Raw genomic sequence first — 27,528 nt, forward strand, 5'->3', positions numbered from 1 at the left:
GTTTGTTTGTTTTAAATGATGAGATGGTTTCAGAGACAAGTCAGTCACATGATTAATTAGAAAAGGAAACAACTCTCCTATGATATGATTTCTCTATTGATTAACGCAGTGTCCATGAATCCCTGAAATATGTTTCCCACCAGGTGAAACGCTGGCCCAGAAGAGGCCAGCTCCTGGACCTCGGACCTCCACGGCCCTGGGGCCCCGCAGTTCCGCTTTCTTGGCGCCAGCCAGCCTGGCTTCCACGAAGGGCTCCTTTGTGCCCCACCCCCCGCACAGCTCTCATGTGGACTCTGGCCTCTCTAGGCCTCAGTTTCCTCATCTGGAAAACAAAAGAGGAAGTTTCTGTTAGCGCGGGAAACTGGCGTTGGAGATTCAGCAAGACAAGGCAGCCAACACAGGGTGGTCCCCGCAACGTGGGAGCCCCGAGTTATTTCTGAACGCGGCCCCTCCCCAGCCTACACGCCTCCGGCCAAACAAGGCAAGCAGGTCCTGGCAAGACTCTTCCCCGTCCCCTAGCCCCTGGGATCCGCCAGCCGTTTTACACAGGGGCCACAAAGTGCAGACACCCAAAGGGCAGGTTGTACCTTAAAGTGTGTGTGTGCGCGCCCGCGGGTGCGGCGCCCCTGGGTCTGTGTTTTCGCTCCACTTTCCTGTTGGTTTCCAGCTGCCCCGCCAGTTCCGGGGAGGGCCCTGGGCCCGCGGCTGCTCCCCCGCCCCCCTTTATAAAGGCCAGGCGGGCCTTGGGAAAGCTTGCACAGCTGCCCAGCTCGGCGGCAGAAACAGCCCTGCCCCATCTTCTGCTTCCCCTGCGGCAGCTCGGACCATGGGAGGCCCCCACGGCGGCCCCTTTCTTCTCTTTCACGGTGAGCGCTCTGGGGCCCTGAGGGGTCGGGGCAAGCGGCCAGGGAGCCCCCGGCAGCACCATGTGGTGCCCCCGCGCCCTCTTTTCCCTGGAGAAATGCGAGGTGCAGCTGGCAGCTATGGGGCCAGCCTGGAAGGGAGTCACATGGCCGGGCGTGGGGGCGGGTGCTGAGGGGGCCTGGGGCCAGGGGCCAGGCACCCCTACACGGTGGCAGGATCCCCCGGCATTTTCTAGAGCCTGTCCCTGTCTCCCAGAGAAATCTCTGAGCTTTCTGAACTGCTCCCAAAGTGGGAGACAGGTTTGGGGAAGGAGGAGGGGCAAAAAGGAGCGCTGAGACCCTCTCTATCTCTGTCTCTCTCTCTCTCACACACACACAGGTGGCGGCTCTTAACACAGGTTGTAGGGAGATCCTAGGGGGCTGGAGGACTGGGGGGCGGGACCTCTTCACTGCCAGGTGGGGGTACCCCCAACATGTCCCACACTGTCTCAGTGGCAAAATCAGCCCCAGAGACCCTCGTTCTCGCTCCCCCGGATCCAGCTGGGATTCAGCTGCAGGTGGGTGGAAAAGGTTTTACCGGCGCTGGTGGCAGGTTTGAACTTTTGCTGTGACTTCCCCAGGGCCTCCCTTCCCGCCCCACCCAGGGTGGCTCTAACGGTTATCTGGGCAGCTGGTTGCCTAAGCAACCAAGCAACAAAGAGAATGAAGAAATGGCCCTTGGGGTACCAACCCGGGCTTCCCAGGTCGCCCTGGGACGGGATTCCCCGTGCTGGCCCAGGTTGGCAGGCATAAGCTCAGTGGCTCCCGGGCGGGGAAGCTAGAAAGAGGAGTCTGTGTGGGGCACACCTGATGGAGGGGAAAGCGGTGTGTCACTGGAGCTGAATCTCACTGCCTCTGAGCCTCACTTTGCACATCTGTAAAATGGGGTAAGACCGATCTTCACCTTATTGGGCTGTGTTAAGTGAGTTCCAAAGCAAACTATTCCTAGTTTACAGAAAGAATTAAGTAAACAATATTTTTATTGGCTCAGCGGTAAAGATTCCACCTGCGATGCAGGAGATGTGGGTTGGATCCCTGGGTCTGGAAGATTCCCTGCAGGAGGGCATGGTAACCCACTCCAGTACTCTTGCCTGGAGAATCCCATGGACAGAGGAGCCCGGTGGGCTGCAGTCTATAGGGTTCAGACACTACTGAAACGACTGAGCACACGCACGTTATTATTTCACTGGCTGGTCTGGGGGGAGACTGGAGGGTCTGAGGAGGAGCAAAGAGAGGCTGCCTGTCCTGCCCCCACCCTAGGAATGTAACCGCTCAGGGCTCGCCAGGGGGAATGCAAACCAGATGGGACTGGGCACAGATGACCAGCAGCGCCTCTCCCAGCTCCTGTTTGGGCGACCTCCAAGGACCCAGATGGAGAAATTGTGGCCTGGGAGCCTCTGTGGTGGGGGAGCAGAGCCCAACCCCGCCCTGGCGGAGGGCACGGGGCTCAGAAGAGCTGTCCCACCCCCATGCAGGGTCTGGGAAACTTGACCCCATTCCACCTTTTCTGTTTAAGTGTTGTCACTTTTTGTTTTTTATTTATTTTTGGCTCTGCTGGGTCCTCACTGCTGCGAGGACTTTTGTCTAGCTGCTGTCAGCCGGGGCTACTCTCTCGTCGCGGTGCACGGGCTTCTCATTGCAGTGGCTGCTCTTCGAGGCACGCGGGCTCAGTAATTGTACCTCCCCGGCTCTAGGGCACAAGCTCAGAGGTTGTGGCGCACTTAGTTGCTCCTCGTCATGTGGGATCTTCCCAGTTCGGGATCAAAACCATGTCTCCTGCACTGGCAGGTGTATTCTTTATCACTGAACCACCAGGAAAGCCCCAGTCCCACCTTTCCCAAGCTCCTCTGTTCACCAGATTCTTCCTGAGCCTTTTCTGGGCTCCAGGCCTCAATCTGTCCATCTGCAGAATGGACACAAACAGGGCAGTTGTGAGCAGGAAGTTGGGAAATGGGGGCAAATCAGCCCAGGCTGCATAATCCTGCTGCGGTGGGGAAGGGGAGGGGCGGTGCGGCAATAATTTTGGGTCTGTCCTGCAAAGAGGAACTGAGTCCCAGCAGAGGGGGGAGCTAGCCAAGCCCTGTGACCTGAGAGGAGGACGAGAGAAATCCTCAAACGAGGAAGGGGAAGGGCATCCCAACCTCAGTTTACCCTTGCTGAGAGGGCTTCTGGGAGGGACTCCATGCCCACCGCCAACCTAAGGGTATCAAGTTTGGACCTAGGGACTGAGTGGCCAGGGGACCCTCCAGTCTGCTGACCCCTCACAGCCCTTCAAGCCGGGCTCACAATGACAGACCCCAGAATTCCCCTGGAAGCTCGCTCCAGGGGCAACGAGCTGTGTGTGAGTCATGCTTTCCCTTGGCCCAGGAAGTGACTCATTCCTGCCCTTCCTCCTGCCCTATCCGTCCGCCCACTGCCCTCTTCTGGGTCTCCCTGGATTGTTGGGGTCTGTGTTGCCTCCTACAGCATTCTCAGGTGGGCAGGGACTGGGTGCCTCCCCCAAGCCCTCCATGCTTCCCCCCGCGGCTGAACTGTCCTCCCCCTCCCTCCCCCTTTGTTTCCATCCCCGCCTCCTAATTGTTTCCCTATCTCCCTCTCAGTCTCCACATCTCTGTGTTTCTTTGTCCAATCTCAGCCACGTCTGTTTCTCTCTTGCGGAGTTCCCTATTTCTCTGTCCATCTCTCTGTTGTTGCACAGTCACTAAGTCGTGTCCCACGCTTTGTGACCCCATGAACTATAGCACACCAGGCTCCTCTGTCCTCTAGAGTCTCCCGGAGTTTGCTCAAATCTATGTTCATTGAGTTGGTGATGCTATCTTACCATCTCATCCTCTGTCACCCTCTTCTCCTGCACTCAGTCTGTCCCAACATCAGAGTCTTTTCCGATGAGTCGGCTCTTCCCCTCAAGTGGCCAAAGTTCCTGGAGCTTCAGCTTCAGTCCTTCCAATGAGTAGGCAAGGTTGACTTCCTTTAGGATTGACCATCTCTATCACTGCCTGAACTTCTGCCTTTGTGTTTCTCTCCATTTGTCTCTCCTCTTCTGTCTCCATCTCTCTCTTTCTCCCTCTCTCTCATCTCTATTTTTTCTCCATGTCTTCTTGTCGGTCTCTCTTTGGTGAATCGTAAGGAGATCCCCATCTCTAAAGGCCCTGATGACTTGAAGAGGCCCTGAGAATGGGGTGCCCCTGGGTGGTAAGTACAGCCAGAGAGGACCCCCTTCCAGCAACACCCCCAGTGTGAACCCACAGCATCTTCCTGTGCACTGGGGTGGGGGCAGGGGCAGCCCAGGGTTAAATGTCGCCACTGGGTCCCAAGAAAGCCATCAGGACTGACCGACACGGGTGTGGGGTGGGTGAACCTGTGTCCCTGAGGAAGGGTATGGGAGCTGGAGGATCTTAGATTCAGTGTTGGGGGTGGAATCTGAGAAAACTGCCTGATCCAGCCCTCTCCTTACATAAAGAAACGTTATCCAGGGAACTGTACTCAACATTCTGTGATAACCTCTATGGGAAAAGAATCTGAAAAAGAATGAATATATGTACACGTATAACTGAATCACTTTGCTGTTCACCTGCAATTAACCCAACACTATAAATCAACTGTACTCCAATATGACTTAAAGAAAAGAAACGTTGATGACAGTACACTTTGGTGCACCAGGCGATATCTGCAGGCTTAATTCTCACAGTATTCTAGGAAATGGGTCCTGTCATCATCCCCACTCCACAGAAAGGGAAGCTGAGGCTCTGAGAGATGAGGTCGCCTGACCACAGTCTGAGACCTGGGGCTGCCTGGCTCCAGTCTGATTACTGAGCTGCTGCCCACACCGGTCCCCGGGAGCTGGGACCCCCTGGTGCTTGGAACTCTTCCTCATCCCTCAGTTTCTTTCTCTTTGGCTGTGCTTCGTCTGTGTTGCTGGGCACAGGCTTTCCCTAGTGGTGGCTCACGGGAACTGCTCTCTAGCTGTGGTTTGTGGGCTTCTCATGGTGGCGGCTTCTCTTGTGGAGCACAGGCTCTAGAGTTCTCGGGCTTCTGTAGTTGTGGCACATGGGCTCAGTTGCTGCGTGGCATATGGGTTCTTCCCAGACCAGGGATTGAACCCATGTCTCCAGCATTGGCAGGTGGATTCTTTATCACTGAGCTACGAGGGAAGCCTGCCATCCCTCAGTTTCTGAAACCCACCTCCAGGTGACAGGTGGCAGATCCCCTGGCCATGGGTGTTCATTCGCAGGCAGATGCCACGTACCCACTTTCTCCTTGAGCAACAGACAGAGACACAGAGCCCAAGCCTGGGAGGGGCTGAGAGCCCTCTCTTCCTCGTTTGCGTTACTCTGGGGACTGCATCTGCCCTTCCCTGCCGGTGGCCCCTCTGACGCCCCGCCCTCTCTGTTCCAGTGTTGTGCTTCTTGCTGACTCTGTCGGAAGTTGGATCCCAGAACAGCAAGGGTGAGTCTGCTGGGAGCAACGTGGTCCACAGCTGGAGCCTGGGGAAGGGGCCCTAGACTTCCACCCGCACCGCTCAGCCCAAGCAGGAGACAAACCCGTTACAGGGGGAAGGCCAGGGTCACGCCTCCCCAACACCCCGTCTCCTGGAGTTGATCCTGTCCCCGTCCCCAGCCCCTGGCTCTGCCCTCACCTTCTGACCAAGGTCTCCATCCCCACAGCCTGCGCTCTGCCGTGCCCTCCAAACTCCTCATGTGTCAATGGCGCTGCCTGCCGCTGCGCTCCAGGATTCATTTCTTTTTCTGGGGAGATCTTCACCGACCCCTTGGAGAGTTGTGACGGTATGGCAGCTTGGGGGTGATGGTGTGACATGCAGAGATTGTGGGGTACAGTCCAGTGTTTCTGGGGGACATGGGTGTTGCTTGGGGGCCTCAGCCTTTGTCCTCAGGTCCATCATCAAGGACAGAAAAAAAGAGAAAGGAAAAGATATGAAGATGGACAGACGAGACATGAATACACATGGCTTCCTAGAGAGAGCACAGCTGGGTCTCCAGGAGTCTGGAGTCTGTGCCTCAGTTTGTCCTTTCAGGACTGAGGAGGGGGACACAGGGCTTCTACCCACACCCCAGTTCAGCACTTCCCACTGTGTCTCAATCCGGGGTGACAGCCAGAGGGCCAAGAAGAACAGAGCTGATTGCACAAGCTTTAGGAATGGCTTGCTCCAGCCACAGCCCAGTCTCAGCAGTATGGCCTAAGAGAGTCTAATTCTTTCTAAAAGTATACTGATTAAACTTGAGGCCCAAAGCTGGGGAGTCAGGTAGGGGTTGGGAATCTCTGCACTGACCAAACTCGTGTCTTTGGGAGGTGACCCTTTGCCCTGTTGTGTTCCAGACATCAACGAGTGTGGCCCACCCTCACCAGTGGACTGTGGAAGTTCAGCAGACTGCCAGAACACGGAAGGGGGCTACTACTGCACGTGCAGCCCAGGCTATGAGCCTGTTTCTGGGGCAATGATCTTCCGGAATGAGAGTGAGAACACATGTCGAGGTAAGAATGAGGCTGCGCTTCCCGCCTCTCATTCTTGAGGTTTGGGGCCTCAAATGCTGAGTCCTTCCTGCAGCATCCTGGTTACAGGTGTGGCACCCAGGTCTGCGTTAGGAAAGGTGTACCTACGCCTGTGCCACTTGCACGGAGAGGCGGGGTGGCATGATGAACCAGGGGCCCAGGTCCTGGCTTTGCCCCTGATCGCTCTGTGTGTGACACTAGCCAGGACACTGATTCAGAAATCACTGTTTGGGACTTCCCTGGTGGTTCAGTGGTTAAGAATCCACCTTGCAATACACAGGACGTGGGTTCAATCCTTGGCCAGGGAACTAAGATCCCATATGCTGCACAGCTCAGCCAAAAAAAAAAAAAAAAAAGGAGTCATTAACATGTGAGATGTGACAATGTAATTGTGAGTTTATGCTTTAAACAAACAAACAAAAAGAGTGTCTTTTACAGATAACAACAAAAGTAGCTTTGCCTTTTACTAACTGTGTGATCTTGGACAAGTTACTTCACTGCCCTGTCCCTCAGTTTACCCATCTGTAAAAAGGGGGTGACAGTGGTGTTTACCTCATAGAGTTGCTGGGGTATAAATAATAATAATAAGAATAACAAGGCACAAAACAGTGAGGGCCGTTGGCATTTTAAATTATGGTCATCATGATCTAACTCACCCTCTCCAGGATGGGCATCCCTGGGGGCTGTGCCCCAGGGTGGGTGCTCAGGAGCAGCTGTCCTGTCCACTCCCTCACCAGGGACCCAGGAGGAGCCTGGCCTCCATACATCACTAGGCTTTGCCCCCTTTCCAGTGGGAGAAGATAGGCAGGGGAAGGGGCAGAGGAGACCAGCAGTGGGCAGACAGGACTCCAGAGAGGGCTCCATGAAGATGGTTAGACCTGAATACAGAGGATGGGGAGGGGAGGAAAGGGAAGGTGGGAGGTGAGAAGGGGCTGAGCCCAGGATCCAGAGGACTCTGAGGAGGGTCCTTTGACCCACTCTGCTGCACAGAGAAGAGCCCGCAACCTTGGTCCCAGCCCCTTCCCTCCTGCCCTGCAGATAGAGGGAGGCACAGCCTCACAGGGAAGAGGGGTCCTGCATCTGTGGGGTCTCTGCTGGTTCACAGGGTCCTCTGTGGGTGGATGTTGTGCTTGAAACATGTGGCCTGGCCAGAGCCTTCACACGAATAGGGAAAAGTTCCCTGTCATCCCATTGAACCGTGTGTTTGGGGAATGGAGTGTGAGCTGGTTTTCACCTGCCTCCTTGGCTGGATACCCTTGTGCAGTGACCAGCCTGCACAACAGTACGTGGTGGTCGTGGATCCCACTCAGTATCTGGACTGGGTGTGCCGCCCACCCACTGTTGTGAGTTCCTCTAGAGACAGGCATGAACAAGAGCGAGTTGGGAGAGGGACCTCCAAGGGCCTCAAGGAGGGTGCCAGGCAGAGAGCAGCCTACTGACTGGGACTAAAGCCTGCCGCCTGAAGACCTAGCTCTCTGGCGGGCTCAGCTGGACTGTCTGTGCAACCCCGTCTCAGCATTCCAGCCTTTGCTGCACCTGAGCACGTGTCATCCGTGTCCAGGCCGTGGGGTCTGCTATGGGCAGAAGACCGGGGCTGCTCCCTGGCTTCCTCATCCCACTTTCTCTGGCATCAGAGGGCCATCCTGTGCATCTACCTGGTCTCCCAGCCCTCTCTGAACCCCAAGGCTCAGAACCTCTGCAGAGGGGCTCTTCTCAATGTTTAGAATATCCACCCCACTGCCATGGGGGTGACATTCAAGGTACTCAGTGCGGTCACAGCACCATGTGTCCCAGAACCGTATCTGTCCTCTTCGCCATTGTTAATGACTGCTGGAAGGAGACCTGCTCCCACTGGGGCCTCTGACCCAGGGTGAGTCCACCCTGGGTTGTGGTGGACTCTGGGGACCTGTCTAGAAATGCTGAAGGAGGAGATTCAAGGAACAGTTCACTGTACCTGGCTGGCCACGCCCCTGGCCCAGCAACCTGCCTGGAGAAGACGCCTTCTGTCACCCTGACCCCACATCTCAGCTTCTCAGCCTCCATCTATTTCCCCGCCCCACCCAAGGCTCCACCCTGACCCTCCCCAGTAATTCCGGTTCACAGACCTGAGGCAGTTCTGATGACCGAGGCCCGGGAGGATGTTGTGTCAGGGGTGTCCCAGGGTGACATCAACCCCCAACCCACTGCAAGAGTCAGTCGAACAAAGAGGCTTCCATCTGGACCAGATGATGAGACGTCGTCAAAGACCACTGCCCCTGGCCTGACCCTTTACTGAGGAGACCAATCCAGGCCCCACAGTGACCCAGACCATGTCGGGAGAGAAGGTGGAGGCTGAGCCCCACCCAGCAGGATGCACAGGCCTACGTCTCTAGTGGGAGGCCAAGTGCCAAGATAGCAGAAACACCTGCCACCCTTCACCCAAGGGCACCTGCTCCTTGCTCCAGCCATCCAGCCTTTGCTCATTGTGAACTTTGCTCAGATATGGATTCTTACCACTTCCTGCCAGTCTGGGGGAAGCCTTCATGGGAATCAGAAAAAGGTACCTTCGTAGCCCCAAGGCTGCCTGGCCAGACATCAGCCCCACTGTCGAACACGGCCTGGTGCCCACTGCCCGGGTGGCCCTGACCTTTTTCTGTCATCCTCATTTTCCATGCCACTGCCCCAAAACATTGTCATTGAGCAGCCTGACTCAGGGGTGGATCTTGGTCCATCTTCATGGAGCTGGAGCCTCAGAGTTAGCACAGACAGGAGAGTGCTGTCCTGCCGGAGTCAGCAGGATCTAAGGAGAACTCTGATGGCAGCACTCGCCCTGGGGGAGTCAGGACAAAGTCCATCACTAGAAGCCAAGATGGGCCCTGCTGAGGGAACACAGCTGCGCTCGGCTTCCAGGAAGACCCACCCAGTCCTTCGTCCAAATCCTCAGACTGGGACACAGGCAGCTGTGATGTTCCCATCCAAGCTGGGAGCTTCCCAGGGAGCCTAAGGGAGCCAGAGCTGGCAGACGGGTAGGACTTGGGCCACATCTGGACAACAGAACATGTGGGCCACCATGCTCACCATAGGATGCCTCCGTGTGAATGAGGAAAGGCCCCCACTCACCAGGGGAGAGAGAGTGGGCCCTTCTGGATCCTTCTATACCAGAAAACGTGGCCAAACTCCATGCTCGAAGGCTGTCCACAGCAGCAGGTATCCATCACGCTCTCCTTCCCCTTGCAGACGTGGACGAATGTCAGCACAGACCCCGAGTCTGTAAAGGCCGCAGCGTCTGCATCAACACTGAGGGTAACTACACCTGCCAGTGCCCACCTGGCTTGGAGTTCAGCCCAGAGGACCCGAGGCATTGCACAGGTAGAGACCCCAGGAAGAAAGGGTGAGGCAGGCCTGGAGCTGGGGAAGGAGCCGAGGCAGTTCCCAGAGCCCAAGCAGCAGAGAGAAGAGACTCGGGTTCCTGTGATGACAAGGGTCTGCCAGGGCCCTGCCTGCGGATCGCCTCCCCGAATGGTCCCACCACAGACCAGGGAGACAGCAGAGACTTCGGGCCCCAAACTTGGCTCTGTGAACATCTCCCAGACCTCACCCCTTCCACATCTGCCACATTCGAGCAGAGGAAGCTCTCACTTCCGGTTCCTAGAAGGGGAACCTTGGTCCAGGGCCCCAGAGGCAAGAATCCTTGGTCTGGAAGTCCAGCCCCTGTGACTCAGTTTCACTCCTAGTTTTTCTGCCTATAAACTGAGGACCATGGCCCCTACCACGCCCATCTTACAGGTGTTTTAAGAGTCAAGTTGCAGGTCACCAGGTGCTGACACGTGCAGTCACAGTGGGGTCCTTGGTACTGGGCAGTGAGAAGCGGAAGTGGCGGTGGCGCTGACCTTCTGGCTTTGTCCTCAGATGTGAATGAATGCACCTCAGGGAAAAAGCCATGCCACAGCTCCACCCACTGCCTCAACTCTGTGGGCAGCTATGAATGCCGCTGCCGCCCCGGCTGGAAGCCTATTGCTGGATCCCCCAATGGCCCAAACAACACTGTCTGTGAAGGTTCGGAGCTCAGATGCTACACTCTTGGAGTGTGCGTGCATGCTCAATTCGTCTTGTCCGACTCTTTGCGACCCCATGGACTATAGTCCATGGCATTATCCCAGCAAGAATACTGGAGTGGGTTACCATTTGCTCTTCCAGGGGATCTTCCCGACCCAGGGATTAAACCCACATCTCCTGGGGCTCCTGAACTGGCAGACAGAGCCTTTACCACTGAGCCACCTAGGAAGCCCACACTCTTGGAGACCCACACTCAAAACATCCAATCACATATTCAGTGGCACCCGCACAAACCAAACAGAATGAATGCTGGAGGTGTCCTGCTATGCCAGGCACTAATTCTTGTTAATTAAATGTGATTAATGTGTTAATTAAATGTGAGATCTGGGGGGTCCTGGAGAAGGAGCTGGGGTACGAAGGGGAAGGCTCCCAGGGACTCTGGGCAGCAACTAATTGTTGTTCAGTTGCTAAGTCCTGTCGGACTCTTTGCCAACTCATGGACTGCAGCACGCCAGGCTTCTCTGTCCTTCACTATCACCCGGAGTTTGCTCAAACTCATGTCCATTGAGTAGGTGATGTCATCCTCTGTCGTCCGCTTCTCCTCTTGCCAGCATCAGGGTCTTTTCTAATCACGAGAAAAGATACTTCAGTATTTTCACAACTTGCCTATCTGTGGGGCTCATCTGCTGTGTGTCAGAACTCCGCACACTTCCCATAAATAACCTTAGTGTCCACCACTCGATGTGCGGACACCGGGTGGCGTCACCTCCTGGGGGACTAATATGGGAAAAAAGTGGGGCACAAGGAGGACAGGGGCCTCACAGGGCTGGGGCAGAGCCTGACCTCCTCCTTCTTGTCCCCAGATGTGGATGAGTGCAGCTCTGGGCAGCATCAGTGTCACAACTCCACCGTCTGCTTCAACACTGTGGGTTCATACACATGCCACTGCCGCGAAGGCTGGGAGCCTAAACATGGACTCAAGAATAAGCAAACGGACACCATCTGTAAAGGTACCTGTCCTGCCCTGACCCCAGGCCCCGCCCACAGCAAACACAGACACTGCCACAGCTAATGAACTGCTGTCCTGTCCCCTGCAGAGATCTCCTTCCCCGCCTGGACTGCTCCCCCTGGAATCAAAAGCCGGGTAAGTGGCCCCAGTGGGGACCAGCGACAAAAAGTCCCTCCAACCAGCTCACCCTGATCACTCATTTTCCCCGAAGCTCCCCCACCCAGGATGAAACTCTCTGACTTCCCCACCTTTCCCCTCTCTCCAGAGTCTCTCTGCCTTCTTTGAAAGAGTCCAGAAAATGAGCAGAGACTTCAAACCAGCCATGGCCAAGAAATCCATGCAGGTAAGGGCAGGACAGTGTGGGATGGCTGGAGGATGTTTCAGTGTGAATGGAGATGCCCAAGCAGAGGCCTCTGGTCAAACGCATACATCTGTATACAAAAGTCACGGATTGCTATTATTTAGTTGCTCAGTCCCTCTAGGCTCCTCTGTCCATGGAATTCTCTAGGCAAGAAGACTGGAGTTGGTTGCCATTTCCTTCTCCAGGGGATCTTCCTGACCCAAGCTGTGTCTTCTGCATTGGCAGGTGGATTCTTTACCACTGATCCACCAGGGAAGCCCACACACACACACACACACAAACACACATGTTTGAGAGGAATATAATGTCAATGAAATGGAGCAGTTGAGAATTCACCTTTGGAGCAAGGCCACAGAGTTCAAATACCCCTCATCCCACCCACTGCCAGTTCTTGCTGTGTGACCTCAGGCAAGTGACTCCCCCTCTCTGAACCTCAGTTCACTTGGGAAAGCTTTAAATGAACTGATAGGAGTGAGTCTCAAAGAAAAGTGCCTGGCATACAATATAAATACTATATGTCATATGTGCTTGGCCTGGTAGAAATATTGAGCCTCTAAAAAGATTATAATAATAAACTTTTTAAAAGAGAAATATGTGAGCCCTTTATGTCATTTGGATTTTTCCAATAGCTGCATTTTTAAAATATAAAGGTTAAGAATAAATTTAAAGAGTAGAAGTATAAATGCTGGAGAGGGTGTGGAGAAAAGGGAACCCTCTTGCACTGTTGGTGGGAATGTAAATTGATCCAGCCACTATGGAAGATGGTATGGAGATTCCTTAAAAAACTAGGAATAAAACCACCATATGACCCAGCAATTCCACCCCTAGACATATACCTTGAGGAAACCAAAACTGAAAAAGACACATGTATCCCATTGTTCACTGCAGCACTATTTACAATAGCTAGAACATGGAAGCAACCTAGATGTCCGTCGGCAGATGAATGGATAAGTTGTGGTACATATACACAATGGAATATTACTCAGCCCTAAGAAGGGGCGCATTTGAGTCAGTTCTAATGAGGTGGATGAAACTAAAGCCTATTATACAGAATAAAGTAAGTCAGAAAGAGAAAGATACATATCACATACTAACCTGCATGGAATCTAGAAAAACGGTAGGGCAGCAATGGAGAAGCAGACATAGAGAAACTCAAACAGGGGCTCCGTATCAACCTAGAGGGGTGGGATGTGTAGGGAGATAGGAGGGAGGTTCAAAAGTGAGGGGATATATGTATGCCTACAGCTGATTCAGTGTGAGGTTTGCTAGAAAACAACAAAATTCTATAAAGCAATTACCCTTCAATTAAAAAATTAATTTTTTAAAAAAAGAAGTAAGTGAAATTAAGGTGAAAATTGCATTTAACCCCATAGATTAAAACTATTATCATTTCAACGTGGAGCCATATTTCAAGTGACATCTGGGGCTCAGGGCAGCTGTTTCGGGCAGTGCAGACTTAGAAAGTGCCTGCATGCGTGCTCAGTCGCTCAGTCATGTCCGACTCTTTGCGACCCGTGGACTGTAGCCTGCCAGGCTCCTCTGTCTGTGGGATTCTCCAGGCAAGAATACTGACGTGGGTAGCCATTGCCTTCTCTGGGGGATCTTCCTGACCCAGGGATTGAACCTGCGTCTCCTGCATTGGCAGGTGGGTTCTTTACCACTGAGCCACCAGAAAAGCCGCAGACTTTCTATGTCAGAACAGGGCCTGACATAATGCCAGTGCGTGATAAATGTTAAGCACTGTTGCTGTTATAATACGTGCACACAGGCACATGCTCAACCCCCTTACTCATCTTCTGGCTACTGCCCTGTCTTGATGATTCCCCTGGTTCTGTCCCCTAGGCAACCCAGGTGGTTCTCCAGTGTGTACCCCAGTTGTGGGGGTGGGGTGAGGGGATGTGAGATAGCAGGGTCCTTCGGGCTGCCCTTGTGGTACAGTAACCCAGGAGCTGTCACTCGTTACCCACAGGACCTTGTCGGGTCAGTGGATGACCTGTTGAAAAACTCAGGAGACCTGGAGTCACTGGATCAGTCTTCCAAGCACGTCACAGTCACTCACCTGCTCTCAGGCCTTGAACAGATCCTGAGGACACTGGCCAAAGCCATGCCTAAAGGCTCCTTCACCTACCGTTCGCTTGACAACACAGGTGAGACCACGTCCTCCCCAGCCCAGCCCCCCAGGACCCCCTCCCACACCCGGAGCCCCCGGTCACTGCCCCCTCTCTTCTCAGAGCTGTCCCTGGTGGTCCAGGAGCAGGGGAAAGGAAACGTCACCGTGGGCCAGAGCCACGCACGGATGCTGCTGGACTGGGCCGTGGCAGCTGCAGCTGAGGAGTCGGGTAATGGCAGGCGCCCAGAGCGGGCACTCCAGGGAAAGGGAGGGAGAAGCTAGGATATGGCTAGGATACAGGAAGGATTGAGGGAAAGAGGAAAGGGGGCGACAGAGGATGAGATGGTTGAATGGCATCACTGACTCAATGGGTGTGAGTCTGAGCAAGCTCCGGGGGATGGTGAAAGACGGGGAAGCCTGGCGTGCTGCAGTCCATGGGATTGCAAAGAGTCGGACAGGACTGAGGGACTGAACAACAGCAACACAGCTTCAGAATGTGCAGCCACAGGAAACCGAGCCTTGGGGCGGGACTCTGGGCATCATGGCAGACTAGCGAGCTTGAAGTAGACATCTTCAGAGGAAGGATGGGGCACGGAAGCAAGCAGAGCAGAAGGTAGCCAGCATGTCTGTCCCCCAGGCCCCACCGTGGTGGGCATCCTCTCCAGTCAGAACATGAAAAAATTGCTGGCCAATGCCTCTTTGAAACTGGACTCCGAGAAGCTGAAAGAGACCTACAAGAGTCCTGTCCGAGGTGCCAAGGTCACGCTTCTCTCAGCGGTCAGCTCTGTCTTTCTGAGCAACACGAACACTGAGAAACTCGACTCCAATGTCTCCTTTGCCTTCGCCCTCCATGTGAGTCCTGGGGTGGGGAGGGCAATCAGCCACACTGCTCACCCCATAGCCAAGGTCCCTGTGGTCTCTTAGCAGCCTTCGTTCCCCCACGCCATCCACTGTGCTGCTTCCTCACACGTGCCTCAGGGCCTTGACACGTGCCCTCTGCCTGGGGCACCTTTCCGCCACGATTCAGTCCTTTACCTGTCAACTTGTTCACATGTCACCTACTTGTCTAGGCCTTCCTGGACCTGCTTGTTTAAATTACAATCTAATCACACCCCACCTTTCCCCTTTGCTCTTTTCTTTCGCATTCAGCACCTGCTAACACACTATCTAGTTTACTTATTAGGTGTATTATTTTCTATCTGTCTCCCCCACTAGAATGTCAGCCCAGAAGGACAGGGATTTCTGTCTCCCCAGTTCACTCCCGGGTCCCCTGGCCTGGCACACACAATCGGTGCTCAGTAGACAAGTGTCAAAGGAGAAGCAGCCCTCTTTGGGGTCCACCCAAGCCCAGTACCCACGAGAGGGTTCCAGGCTAACTTCTATGACCGCCTCTCCCTAGGAACAGCCGGAGCTCAAGCCTCGGCAGGAGCTGATCTGTGCCTTCTGGAAGAAAGACAGCAATGGGAACGGGTCCTGGGCCACCACAGGCTGCTGGAAGATGGGCAGGGGCAATGGAAGCATCACTTGCCAGTGCAGCCACCTAAGCAGCTTTGCTATCCTCATGGCCCACTACGACGTGGAGGTGAGCAGACGGGGCCATCCTCAGAAACCCACTGTGGCATGGCTGGCTCAGGCAGAACAGACAGCTGGTTTCAGTGGAATGGTCCAAGAGGTTCCACATGGTTGCACAGACCAGATGCAGCCCCTTGCTTGGGAGCCCTAGACCTCCACATGACTCAGCAACTGAACAGAGTGGCCTGGCACTGCGGGCCTTACTTCAGCCAGTGCCCCTCTGATGGCCCACCCCTAACAAGTTGTTCAGTCATTAAGTCGTGTCCAACTCTTTCAGGACCCCACAGACTGTAGACCGCCAGGCTCCTCTATCCATGAGATTCTCCTGGCAAGAATACTACCTTTTCCTCTTCCAGGGGATCTTCCTGACCCAGAGATAAAATCAGCATCTCCTAGTGGATTGGCAGGTGGAATCTTTACCACTGAGCCACTGGGGAAGCTCCATCAAGTTGTTAAATATCGCTAACAGCTCCTGAGGGATCCATAGATACACTAGGCCATGTGAATACCTGGAATGGGTCAGGCAGAGTAGGGGAGGCTGGTGGTCCAGGCCCAAGGCCCAGGAAGGACACAAATGTGGGTTTTGATGAGCTCATAGTTGCAGCGAGGTGTTGGAGAGGCAAGAGATGAGATGAAGATGAGGGTCAGAGAGGTGGGCTCATCAGTGTAGGGAAAGAAGGTTGCAGCCATTGAGGATACACGGGGGACCTTCTAAGAACTGTCTGGGTGTGTGGTGGGGCACTCATCCAGAAGAATTGGGGATACCTGCTGCACCCATGGGTGCAGGGGTGGTGGTGTTTAGGGTGAGAGAGACATAGTAAGTTTATTCAGATGTTGATGGTAGAGGAGGTGGAGGGAGATGAGCCACCTGATCAGAGTCCTGCAGGCCAGGTCCCAGGTGGGTGTGGGTGGTGGGGCCCACAAGGAGGGCAGGAAGGCCTCAGGGTACTGATGGAGTCCCACCCGCCCCATCCTGCATCTAGGACCCGAAGCTGGCCTTGATCACCAAGGTGGGACTGGCGCTGTCGCTGGCCTGCCTGCTGCTGTGCATCCTCACCTTCCTGCTGGTGCGGCCCATCCAGGGCTCGCGCACCACGGTGCACCTGCACCTCTGCATCTGCCTCTTCGTGGGCTCTGCCATCTTCCTGGCGGGCATCGAGAATGAAGGCGGCGAGGTGAGGCCCCGCCCCGTGGAGCGCCCCACTCTCACCTGGGCGCTAGACCTGCGAGGGCCTGGAGTGGAATAGCTGCGCCTACTCCCAGCTGGGTAGGGTGGTCGGCCTCCCCTCAGCGGAAGCATACGGCCCCGCCCATTCACTGCTTCTGAGTCCAGTCCCGGACCCGCCCACCGCTGACGTCACCGCCCCGTCCCTCCGCCCTTGCCCCCGCAGGTGGGGACGCGCTGCCGCCTGGTGGCCGTGCTGCTGCACTACTGCTTCCTGGCCGCCTTCTGCTGGATGAGCCTCGAGGGCGTGGAGCTCTACTTCCTCGTGGTGCGCGTGTTCCAGGGCCAAGGCCTGAGAAAGCTCTGGCTCTGCCTGATCGGTTACGGCGTGCCTCTGATCATCGTGGGCATCTCAGCAGGCGCCTACAGCAAGGGCTATGGCCGCGAGAAATTGTGAGCGCGAGGTGGTGGGAGGGCCAGGGCTTGGGGGTTGCATGGAGCCCTTGCTCCCCTCTGGGCTTACTGGGTGCTGACCAGACCCTCCCTTCTTGCCCAGCTGCTGGTTGAATTTCGAGGGTGGCTTCCTCTGGAGTTTTGTGGGACCTGTGACCTTCATCGTTTTGGTAACTGTCTCACCTCGCCCCACCCCACACCCTTGAAAATCTGAAGCACTCGGCTCCACATTGAGCCCCTGTACCAGCTTTCTCCCTGCAAGTTCCAAGGATACCCCCTAATCTGAATTCTGTGCTCCCTGCCCAGGGCAATGCTATCATCTTTGTGATTACTGTCTGGAAACTCACTCAGAAGTTTTCTGAAATCAACCCTGACATAAAGAAATTAAAGAAAGCCAGGTGAGCAGACAGACAGGAGGGCTGACAGAAGAGGTGGGTGTGTGAGGTGGGGCCCCCAGCTGCAACTGGCTGCCTCTCTGCAGGGTGTTGACTATCACGGCCATCGCCCAGCTCTTCGTGTTGGGCTGCACCTGGGTCTTCGGCCTGCTCCTCTTCGACCCGGAGAGCTGGGTGCTGTCCTACATCTTCAGCATCCTCAACTGCCTGCAGGGCTTCTTCCTCTTCGTGCTGTACTGCCTCCTTAACAAGAAGGTGGGCTGCAGGCCAGGCTGCGGGCGGAGCTGGGCCCCTCCTCCTGTCCTGGGGCCTGTCCTCCCCTGACCTGGCCCCTGTGCCCCACAGGTGAGAGAGGAGTACCGCAAGTGGGCCTGCATGGTTGCTGGGAACAAGTACTCCGAGTTTGCCACAACCACCTCTGGGTCTGGCTCTAGCCACAATCAGACTCAGGTAAGGGCTGAGCCTGGGGTCAGGGGTGCAGGACAGAAGGCCCCCAGGTCTCTGGGCTCCGTTCTCACGCTGTGCTCCTTTCTCTCCAGGCCCTCAGGCCCTCAGAGTCTGGCATGTGAAGGCGCAGATCTGGCCAACAGCATCTCCTGTGGCCTCAGCAGCTTTTGCACACACAGATGACCTCCTCTCCTCCCTCTATGCTCTGCTCCCTCCTGCCTCGGGCCCCACACGCACCACGGAGAGGAGGGTGACAGCCACCGTCTGGTACCGAACCCCTGAACACCCAGCAAGGGTGGAGGGTCGGACCTACTTCCTGCTGCCTCTCAGCTCCACCCCAGTCAGCACCCAGGGTAGGGGCAGCCCCCTCAAGTACACCAGGCCGGGACAGAATGAGGACTCGTGCCCAGCCTGGCCCTTTCCCGTCATCTGTCTTTGCTACAGAACAAGAGGCCAAGGTGCTGAGACTTTGCTTTTAGGTTAAGCTAAGACTGAGGCTGGGTGGGAGAGGGGCAGGGCCCTTCTCAGCTCCTTGCCGAAGAAAGCTCGTGGTACTAAGGCCCATCTGCCCCAGGGCAGAGGGTTCAAAAGATGTGAAGGCTGTGGACATTGCCTGTTTTTTTAAAATCTGTATAAACCTTTCAGTGTTGACACTTCAAGAATTAAATCTCATGTTGACACAGAAGGTGGCATGTCTTGCTGGCCAGAGGCTCACTGACCAGGCCATGGGCCCCTGGTGTCCATGAAATGCAGTGAGCTGACAGAAACAGACACTGTGGGAGCCAGACTTCCATAATACAAACTTATTCTTGCACAAATCTACAGCTTTTAAACAGTAAAATGAAAGGCCCAGTGTCGCCTAGAAAGAGGACTTGAAGCAGCACGTGGGAAGTAGAGTGGCTCTGGTCGTCAGGGCATGCGGTTACCGGCTCTGCTCAACTGTAAGACACACACGGGGGACGGGGGAAGCCAGTGAGGAGGGGGCGTGGGGACAGAAGGCCCCACCACTGTCCCCCACCTCCCCCGGCACCCCAGCCCTGTCTGAGCCACTTACTGTATGTGGAGATGTCAATTTCTTCTGGAAGCTCTGCCACATTCACTTCAAACCGGTCCTGGACATCATTGAGGATTTTGGCATCGTTCTCGTCAGACACGAAAGTAACGGCCAGGCCTTTGGTACCGAAGCGACCCGCACGGGCCACCTGCAGGGAGACAGGAGCAAGGGTCAGGCTGAGAACAGACAGAGGTCCCCATCCAACACCAACCCTGAGAAAGGGGCAGGAGGGGAAGGGACACCCCCATGGGCCACTCACACGGTGGAGGTAAGTGTCCGAGTCCTCAGGCATGTCATAATTGAAGACGATGTTGACGCGCTCAATGTCCATGCCTCGGCCGAACAGATTGGTGGCGACAAGGATCCGCCGCTGGAAGTCCTTGAACTGCTGATAGCGCGACAGGCTAGGTGCGAGAAGAACAAGGGGTGGCCATCAGATACGGGGACCCTGGGTGGCATCCCCTCCACGGGGCCTGCCAGGGGCTGAGGGCGGCCCACACTCACCGCTCTTCCTGGGCCATGCCCCTGTGGATGGCAATAGCTGGGAAGTTCTGTTCTACCAGGAGCTGGGCCAAGGCCATGCAGCGCTGCACTGACTTCACAAAGATCACAACCTGCGAGGGAGGGAGGGGCAGACCTGGGTCAGGGCCAGAGTCCCTCCCCGAGGCAGGGAACCCCAGCACAGGCCACAGGAGTGCAGAAGCATCACCTGGTTAAACTCCAACACATCCAGGAGGTCGAAGAGCTTGCGGTTCTTCTCACTGTCCTTGAGTTTCACATAGTACTGCTGTAGCCCGTGCAGCGTGAGCTTGGTCTCGTCGTCCACAAACACCTCCATGGGCTGTGCAGGGAGGAGAGCAGGAAGAGCCAGGCGGGGCTTACTTCTGGGCCTTCTGCCTGCCCAGAACCTTCCAAAAGTGACTCCGTGGCTGCAATACTTCAAAGAGGCCTCTGTACCCCCAATACTTGTCTCCCAATAGCTGGATCTAAGGTCCGGCCCGGTTCAGGTGTAGACCAAGCTCTCAGCTCCCAGTTTGACAAGAGAGGAAGAGGCTCCGCCGGCCTTCCAGCATGCTTGTGCCATGAGGGCAGCGTGGATGTTGGCGAGCGGCAAGAGCCTGCACCCTCGGAGGCTGAAGCTACCGCACTGAGCTCTCCGCCATTACTCACATCTTGCATGAACTTCCTGCACACAGGTCGGATCTCCTTGCTCAAGGTGGCGCTGAACATCATGCACTGCTTCTCGTGGGGGGTCAGGCGGAAGATTTCCTGCACGTCCCGCCGCATATCTGGCAAGAAATGGGGCGTGAGCGCCTGCCAGACCATGACGCCCACCCAAGACTGGATCCAGTCCCTCCCAACCTGTGCCAGGGAGCCGCTGGCCCCATGACAAGGGCGGTGTGAGTGCAGACTGGCCGGAGGGGGGGAGCCCCAGGTGCCTGAGGGCCCGGACTTAGGGTAATAAGCACAGGCGCGGGAGGAGCGGCAATCCACTTACACGCTGCCAGAGCGGAGCAGCCGTGCCAGCGCACCTCCAGCCACGCTTCAGGGTGGGGAGCCTGAGGCAGAGATAGCCGCTGGAGTGAGAGCTGCAGCCGCTTCCCAGGCACAAGCCCCAGTTCCCACCAGCCCTGTCAGGGCTCCCTGAGCGCAGGCGGGGGCCTAGAGCTAAACCAGCAGGTGGCAAGGCCACAGTCCTCGGCTAACATGGACATGTGCCCAGACACGGCTTATCTTGGGCCATGTGGTCCCACTCCAAGATCTAGCTCTGAAGCCGCAGTTCACTCTGCCAAATGCCAGGATTTGCCCGCAAATCTGTTTCCAGGAGACCTGACTGCTGGCCACCCACACGACCCCACTCTGGGGAAACCTCTGGCCTGCCCTGTCAGGGCCTGGCTCTGAAGTCTGGGGGATGCTGCGAGGGGCCTCCACAGCCCGCAGACCCGGCGCAGACACTCACCCAGCTGCTCCAGCATCTTGTCGCACTCATCCAACACGAAGTGCTTCACATTCCTCAGGTTGAGGCTCCTATTGCGCACAAGTGCCAGGATCCGGCCCGGTGTCCCCACCACCACGTGGGGACAGTTTCTCTTCAACACCTCCTCATCTTTCTTGATGGACAGGCCCCCAAAGAACACAGACACCTATGTGGGCAGAAAGCTGCCGTCAACCATCTGGTGGCCAAAAGCTCACACCCAACTCCAGTGACTGCGGCCACGCAGTTCATGACCCTGCAAAGCCCCCACCGACACGCCAGACCTGGTGCCTGGGGACAGGAGAGGCCTCAGAGCCTGGCCCCAGCTCCACTGAAAAGCAGCCCCAGGACTGAGACTGGCACAGGCCTCTGGGGGCCATTCATAATTCATCAGGCTTTTAAGGAGCGTAAACCACCACAGACCTCAAAGGCAGCCACTGCAGCCAAGCCTGGTTAATGCCGGCTGGGCCAGCACCACGGCCAGCAAGGCTACAGAGGGTCACGTGACGCCCCACTCGGTCTGGGGACTCACCTTGACGCTGGGCATGTATTTGGAGAAGCGCTCATACTCCTTGCTGATCTGGAAGGCCAGCTCTCGAGTGTGGCACATCACTAGGACTGTCACCTGTGGGGCAGGTGGGGCACAGACCCTTAAGGCAATGTCTGAAGTCCTCCCCTGGCCAGAGCCCACCCTGGTGCTGGTCCCCTGGAAGGTCCAGTCCACGTGGCCCCAGCTTCTCCCAGTCTATCAGCTGCTGCTCACTCCCTGTATATTCTTATTTTTTCCCTAGCAGGTAATAAGGCTTACTGTTGTTTTTGTTTAGTCCCTCAGTCATGTCTGACTCTTTGACCCAATGGACTGTAGCCCATCAGGCTCCTCTGTCCATGGTTGCCATTTCCTCCTCTAAGGGATCTTCCTAACCCAGGGACTCAACCTGCATCTCCTGCACTGGAGCCACCAGGAAAGCCCTCCCTACGTCTCCTTATAGCTACTCAGGTGTGTCCCCCTAGGCCAGGGAGACCCCTAGCTGGTGACACCCTCCACGCTAACAGCTTCCCGAGCCTGCCCTCTGGCTGGCCTATGACCACCAGGGGAAGGCTACCACACCTTCCTGGCCCACAATGCCAAGGACTGAGACCACACCATGGCCTCCCATGAAACCTTCCCTCCGAGACCACCCATCCTAAGGTCAGTAACAAGGGCTCATGCACCCACACACCACCCAGGGAGGTGTGCCCCAGCATGTCAAGAACAGAACACCTGCAAGGACCGCAATTATCCCCTCCAAGTAGTGAACTACAACATTCAAGGCATGAGAAGACAATTGTGTTCTGTTGGCAATAAAAGCAGTAACAAAACCGTGTTCGGTGTAAGACCACCTTCCTAAAAAAAAAAAAAAAAAAAAGACCACCTTCCTGTATGTGAACGATCCAGAAAAGCACATTGGAAATAACAGCCATCTTGCCGGGTGGTCAGAATGGGCACTTTTCAGTTTTTCCTCTTGGCTTATCATTTTGGGGGTGATACTGGTAACAACTAAGTGTGTGTGTGCTAAGTTGCTCACTTGCATCTGACTCTTTGTGACGCCATGGACTGTAGCCTGTGAGGTTCCTCTGTTCATGAGATTTTCCAAGCAAGAATACTAGAGTGGGTTGCCATCTCCTACTCCAGTAGAACTAATTACCGTAGTTAATTTTAAAAGTCCACAAAGAGGATGCAGGAACAAGGATTTTTAACAAGACGACCCATGATTCCTGCTGCATCAGGAAGCTGGGGCCTAGCAGGGAGGGTGTCCACCCACCTGTCCGTTGACGGGCTCGATCTGCTGCAGAGTGGCCAACACAAAAACTGCTGTCTTGCCCATCCCTGACTTGGCCTGGCACAAGATGTCCATGCCCAGGATGGCTTGTGGAATACACTCGTGCTGGACTGAGGGAAGAGAGCACATGAGCTATCAGAAACTGGACGGACGTTCCCTCTGTGCAGGCCCCTCACCTGAGGGGACCACGCTGAAGCAGTGAGGAGAGCCGAGGAAGGGAGGACCCAGGGATGCGTACCCTCTGATGGATGCTCAAAGCCACAGTCCACTATGGCCCTCAGGAGCTCCGGCTTCAACAGAAAGTCCCGGAAGCCAGAGCTGTGGATGGAAACATAGGAACCCTTAACGTCTTTCTTGGGGGGAGGTGGAGCGCTCTCTGGAGGTGCCTGGGGCTCTTCATCTTCCTCATAATCCAGAAGCTCGTTTTCCACATCCTGTTCCGCCATGCTGCTGCGAACAGAGGAGGGGGAACAGGGCTCAGAGAAGCAATAATGGTGACTGACGCAGGCGGGAAAATTCCCAGAGGGGGAAGAGGGAGCCGGCTGCACAGAAGCTGTGAGCTGCAGACACAAGTCCAAGGTGGGTGAGGTCCTGGGGTCAGGTCTGGCCGCCCAGCCACTGAAGCCAAGACTGGACATCATTCTCTGATTTCTCTTTAACTCACCTCCACCACTGACTCCAACAGCAGGTCCCACTACTCTACCTGTGTAGCACTTCCCAGCTTCCACCTGTTGTTCCCACATCTCCACCACCCTCCACCAAGCTGCCTCACCTCTACTGGGACCCTTCAGGCCACAACCACAGGTGCACCAAGTGAAACCCCAATTCCTTTCCAATTGCAACCTCCCTCTCTGGCCCCTGCTCACCCCATTCCATGCCACCCCCAGCCTCATTTGGCTGCTGATACTCACTGAGCCTCTACCCCAGCCCCACAGGCATGGCTCTGCTGCATTACTTCTGGTCTCTGAACAAATACATGCCTCCTTCTCAGCTTCAAAGTCTCAGCTCTACTGAATAGCCTCAGACCACCTAGTCTCAAGGACTCCCCTCCCCCTTCACTCCCCAAGGACCCCACCCTGAGCCTGGAGATGCAACTGTCAGGATGCTGGAGAGATGGGAGCTTGTGAGCTCGCCAGTGTCTACCCAGCCCCAGCTGCTCCTGCTATTTGTGGTTTGCACAAGGGAATAATTAAGTGCTCTCATGAAAAGACCTCCCATTGGGCCTGGAGCCAGTAAGAATACAGCCAAGATGGTAAAAAGAATTAATACAAAGTGCGATCACTTCCTGGCTTCATTTAATTCCGACACACAGAGCACCTAGTGGGTGCAGGCTACAAGGGACCCAAACATGAGAATACTGTCTTTTGTCCTCCCTGTTGCACCCCAGCCTCCAGTCAAGGGGGTGGTTGTTGCTGTCATTTAGTTGCTAAGTCGTTTCCCTTTGTAACCACATGAACTGTAGCCGGCCAGGTTCCTCTGTCCATGGGATTTCCCAGGCAAGAATACTAGAGTGGGTTGCCAAGCCCTCTACTAGGGGATCTTCCCGACACAGGGACTGAACCCACGTCTCCCGCATTGGGAGGCGGGTTCTTTACCATTCAGCCATAAGGGAAGCCCAGTGTAGGGGGTGGAAGTGCTAAAAACAGTCCCTCTTCCTGAGATGGATTTTGATGGTCCCAGGCCCAGTTTGTGGCCCTTTTGCCACTCATCCTCTGTGAGTATGCAGCCCCAGGGCCTTAACCACCTCTGTGCAGCCTCTCTATGGACAACCTCTCCCCTCAACCCGCATCTGAGAAAAGGCAACTCCATTCTCTGAACTGTTCTGTCTTTTCTCTTTTCCTGTCCCTCCAGCCAATAAAGTCAAGCAGGTCAATCAGGCCACTTCTCACCCCTGCTACGTCACTGGTTCTCAGGCTGTCATCACCTTTCTTTTTAGATTAGAGCAGCTTTATGGACACATTCACATGTCATACAAGGCACTGTTTAAAAGGTACATTTTATTGGTTTCTTGTGCAGTCACAAATACTTTCAACTGCTGCCACAATCATCTTTAGCACACATTTCCTCATGTCAATAAGACTGAATCCTTAGGCTACCATTCTGTGTCCCCCAACTCCCTTTGGCAATCACTAATCTACTTTCTTTTTATGAATTTGCCTATTTGGAACATTTCATATAATGGAATCATACAACATGTGACAGTCTGACGTCTTTTACTCACGTTATTTTTCAAGGTTCTTCTACATTGTGGCCGTGTATCAGTACACCATTCCTTTTTGTGGCTGATGAATATTCCTTTTTACTGGAATACTACAGTTTGTTTTAGCCATTGTCAACTGATAGGCACTTGGGCACTGTCACCTCTTGCCTGGATTATGTCAAAAGCCACCTTGTTGGGCTCCTTGCTTTCCATCTCCCACTCCCCCTTCAATGCCGCTCAGCTGCTGAAGGGAGCCTAAAAAAGCTAAGTCAGAGAAAGCCACTCCTCTGCTCAACACCGGTCCACAGGATCCCACTGTGTTCAGAGTAAACCAGAGTCCTCACCACAGCCTATCAAGCCCGGCACAACCTGACTCCCTCTACATGCAGTGTGTCACCCCCGTCACCCTCACACACAGGCCTTGCTGCTGAGCCTCAAACATGCCTCAGCACCTTTCAACTTGTTTTCCCCACTTTTTTCAGACCTCTGTTGTTTCAAAAAGGCATTTCCCATTGTTTAGTCACCTTGTCGTTTCCAACTCTTATTGACACCATGGACTGTAGCCCACCAGGCTCCTCTGTCCATGGGATTTTTCAGGCAAAAATACTGGAGTGAATTGCCATTTTCTCCTCCAGGGTATGTTCCTGACCCATGGATCAAACCCCCATCTCTGTGTCTCCTGCACTGCAGGCAGATTCTTTACCCACTGAACATCAGGGAAGCTGTTCTGTTGTTCCAAAAAGGCATATTCTAAAGTTGGGTCCAACTAAAAAAACACCCCCTCCAGTCATGCCAGCCCAGCACCCAGAACAGGACCTAGTACATAACAGGTAAGCACTCAAGAGCAAATGGCTGAATGAATGGAATCAGAATCGGGGCCTCAAGGCAGAGTTTAGGGGCTAAGCAAGTATCCTTATCGGATTCTTGAAAGAGGCAATCCAAGTACTGAGGATTCCTACTGGTGAAAACAAGAAGGCTCACTTCAAGCATCAAAGAGGAAAAAAGGTGCCAGCAAAGGGCAGTCCAGAAACCACTAGTCCAAACCCTTTCAGGGGTTGGAAAGAACTGGCTGCTTGAAGCAAGAGGCAGAAAACCAAGATGGTTAGGCCCAGAGCATTCATACTTAATTCGCTGAACAATAAGAAATCGCTGATTAGGTTTTTAGTTGTGACTCAATCAGGATTTGCTCAAGACCGAGTTACTCCAGAGAAGATGGACTAAGTTAAGGGACCAGCAGCAGGGAAAACCAGACACCAAATGAAAGGGGGTTAACCACGGTGGGAGTGTTGTTAAAGAGAGAAAAGAGGATGGATCACCCTACAGAGGAGGACCAACCCTTGGGGGAGCCTTGGACATAAAAACAGGCAGCGTTGTCTACTCTGGGCTTCAAATCCGGAAAGAGATGTGCATTCCAAAAATTAGGAGAAGAGTTCGAAGAAACTCTTTTTGTTTTAATGGGGAGACAAATTTAATGACAGACTAGGCTTGACACACAAAAATTTCTAGGGACTGGCTAGGGAGAACCTAAAAATCAAAACAAATTAGATCAGGAAAGGATTTGGCGCTGTTTGCTCCACCCAGAGAAGGTGGCAGAGGCCCCAGGAGCTGATCAACTTGAAAGCTTACAGACGACTAAGTAACAACTCAGACCCTTTCGCGTACTGAAGTGCCCCCAAAGAGAATTTTCATTTAAGACTTTGTTCCTTACTGGAACATCATTTTTTTGCCCTAAATCTCTGGAACTACGAATCCACCCCCTGAAACGCAAAGCAAGAACGGAGGAAGAGTCTTTCGATCTTGAAGATCGTCACGTCTACAAGCTCCGGCTTCGCGCTCCGCGGCCCCAGACCCCCGGGTCGCCTCCTGACCCTTCCCCAAATCGCCTCGGGCTTCCAAGAACAGGCAGACTCTGCCCCAAGGTGGGGTTCAGCCTGCAGGCGGCCATGACAGCCCCTCCCGGAAGCGGACTCGTACCCGCGTTCCAACGGCCGGTCTACCCCTCGCGCATGCGCCCTAACGCCCAACGGCCGCCAACGCGCGCTCGGGACACCCCAACCGCCCCGCCTCCCCTTGTCTCGCGCCCGGACTCCTTCCCTCAACCCCTGGCGTCTCTTATCTCCCGCTCGCCCGCAGATCCGACGTCTCCGCACCGCGGCCCCGCGCCTGGGCCAGCTGCTCACCTGATTCCTCGTTCGCTTCCCCGTGCTGCGAAGAGAGCCACCCGACTCCGGTTACCGTTCTCGAGCCCCGACACGCGCTGTTGCGCTTCCTGTCTCCTGCGTCCGACTGAGGCTCAGCTCACTGGACCGCTCGCTTTTCATTCAAGAGAGGCGGAAGCGATTATTGGATTTTGCGGAAGGTGTCTGGAGGCTATTGGTGGAGAGGGGAAAGGGGCGTGCCTCATACGTCCGATTCATTGGTCAATCTAAAAGTAGGCGCCGGAGTGGGCTGACCGAAGCGGGCGTCTGCGAGCGTACCGTCACGTGGTCGAGGTTGTAACTGGCTCGTGTGCCACCATATTT

General features: G+C 54.9%; 2 protein-coding genes and 1 long non-coding RNA gene across 8 annotated transcripts; 1 reads left to right on the forward strand and 2 right to left on the reverse strand.

Moving 5' to 3' along the window:
* Positions 1-75: 75 nt before the first annotated feature.
* Positions 76-1,033, reverse strand: LOC113896043. The gene is made up of 2 exons (XR_003511982.1): positions 588-1,033; positions 76-322 (listed from the first exon to the last, which is right to left on the reverse strand). It is a non-coding gene; the product is annotated as an uncharacterized LOC113896043 (long non-coding RNA).
* On the forward strand, positions 740-22,350 carry ADGRE5 (adhesion G protein-coupled receptor E5). 5 transcript variants are annotated; one of them, XM_027547995.1, is made up of 20 exons: positions 740-866; positions 5,298-5,348; positions 5,567-5,686; positions 6,237-6,392; positions 9,627-9,758; positions 10,299-10,445; positions 11,309-11,455; positions 11,543-11,589; positions 11,720-11,797; positions 13,785-13,962; positions 14,047-14,154; positions 14,563-14,777; positions 15,325-15,507; positions 16,481-16,672; positions 16,889-17,115; positions 17,219-17,285; positions 17,422-17,513; positions 17,597-17,765; positions 17,856-17,960; positions 18,050-18,642. In XM_027547995.1, exons 1-20 carry the CDS (start codon positions 827-829, stop codon positions 18,077-18,079), a joined length of 2,484 nt encoding a protein of 827 aa, XP_027403796.1. In that variant the 5' UTR covers positions 740-826; the 3' UTR covers positions 18,080-18,642. The 5 variants fall into 5 exon arrangements, with proteins under 5 accessions (XP_027403796.1, XP_027403798.1, XP_027403797.1 ...); XM_027547999.1 differs by lacking the exon at positions 740-866 and adding an exon at positions 4,033-4,094; XM_027547997.1 differs by lacking the exon at positions 10,299-10,445.
* On the reverse strand, positions 18,746-27,528 carry DDX39A (DExD-box helicase 39A). 2 transcript variants are annotated; one of them, XM_027548001.1, is made up of 11 exons: positions 27,187-27,528; positions 23,045-23,253; positions 22,789-22,916; positions 21,519-21,611; positions 20,972-21,155; positions 20,182-20,300; positions 19,721-19,852; positions 19,516-19,625; positions 19,271-19,415; positions 19,012-19,159; positions 18,746-18,896 (listed from the first exon to the last, which is right to left on the reverse strand). In XM_027548001.1, exons 2-11 carry the CDS (start codon positions 23,250-23,252, stop codon positions 18,880-18,882), a joined length of 1,284 nt encoding a protein of 427 aa, XP_027403802.1. In that variant the 5' UTR covers position 23,253; positions 27,187-27,528; the 3' UTR covers positions 18,746-18,879. The 2 variants fall into 2 exon arrangements, with proteins under 2 accessions (XP_027403802.1, XP_027403801.1); XM_027548000.1 differs by having other exon boundaries at positions 23,045-23,256; positions 27,187-27,324.

The sequence above is a fragment of the Bos indicus x Bos taurus genome, chromosome 7 (genome assembly GCF_003369695.1).
Source record: "Bos indicus x Bos taurus breed Angus x Brahman F1 hybrid chromosome 7, Bos_hybrid_MaternalHap_v2.0, whole genome shotgun sequence".
Taxonomy (NCBI): Eukaryota; Metazoa; Chordata; class Mammalia; order Artiodactyla; family Bovidae; genus Bos; species Bos indicus x Bos taurus.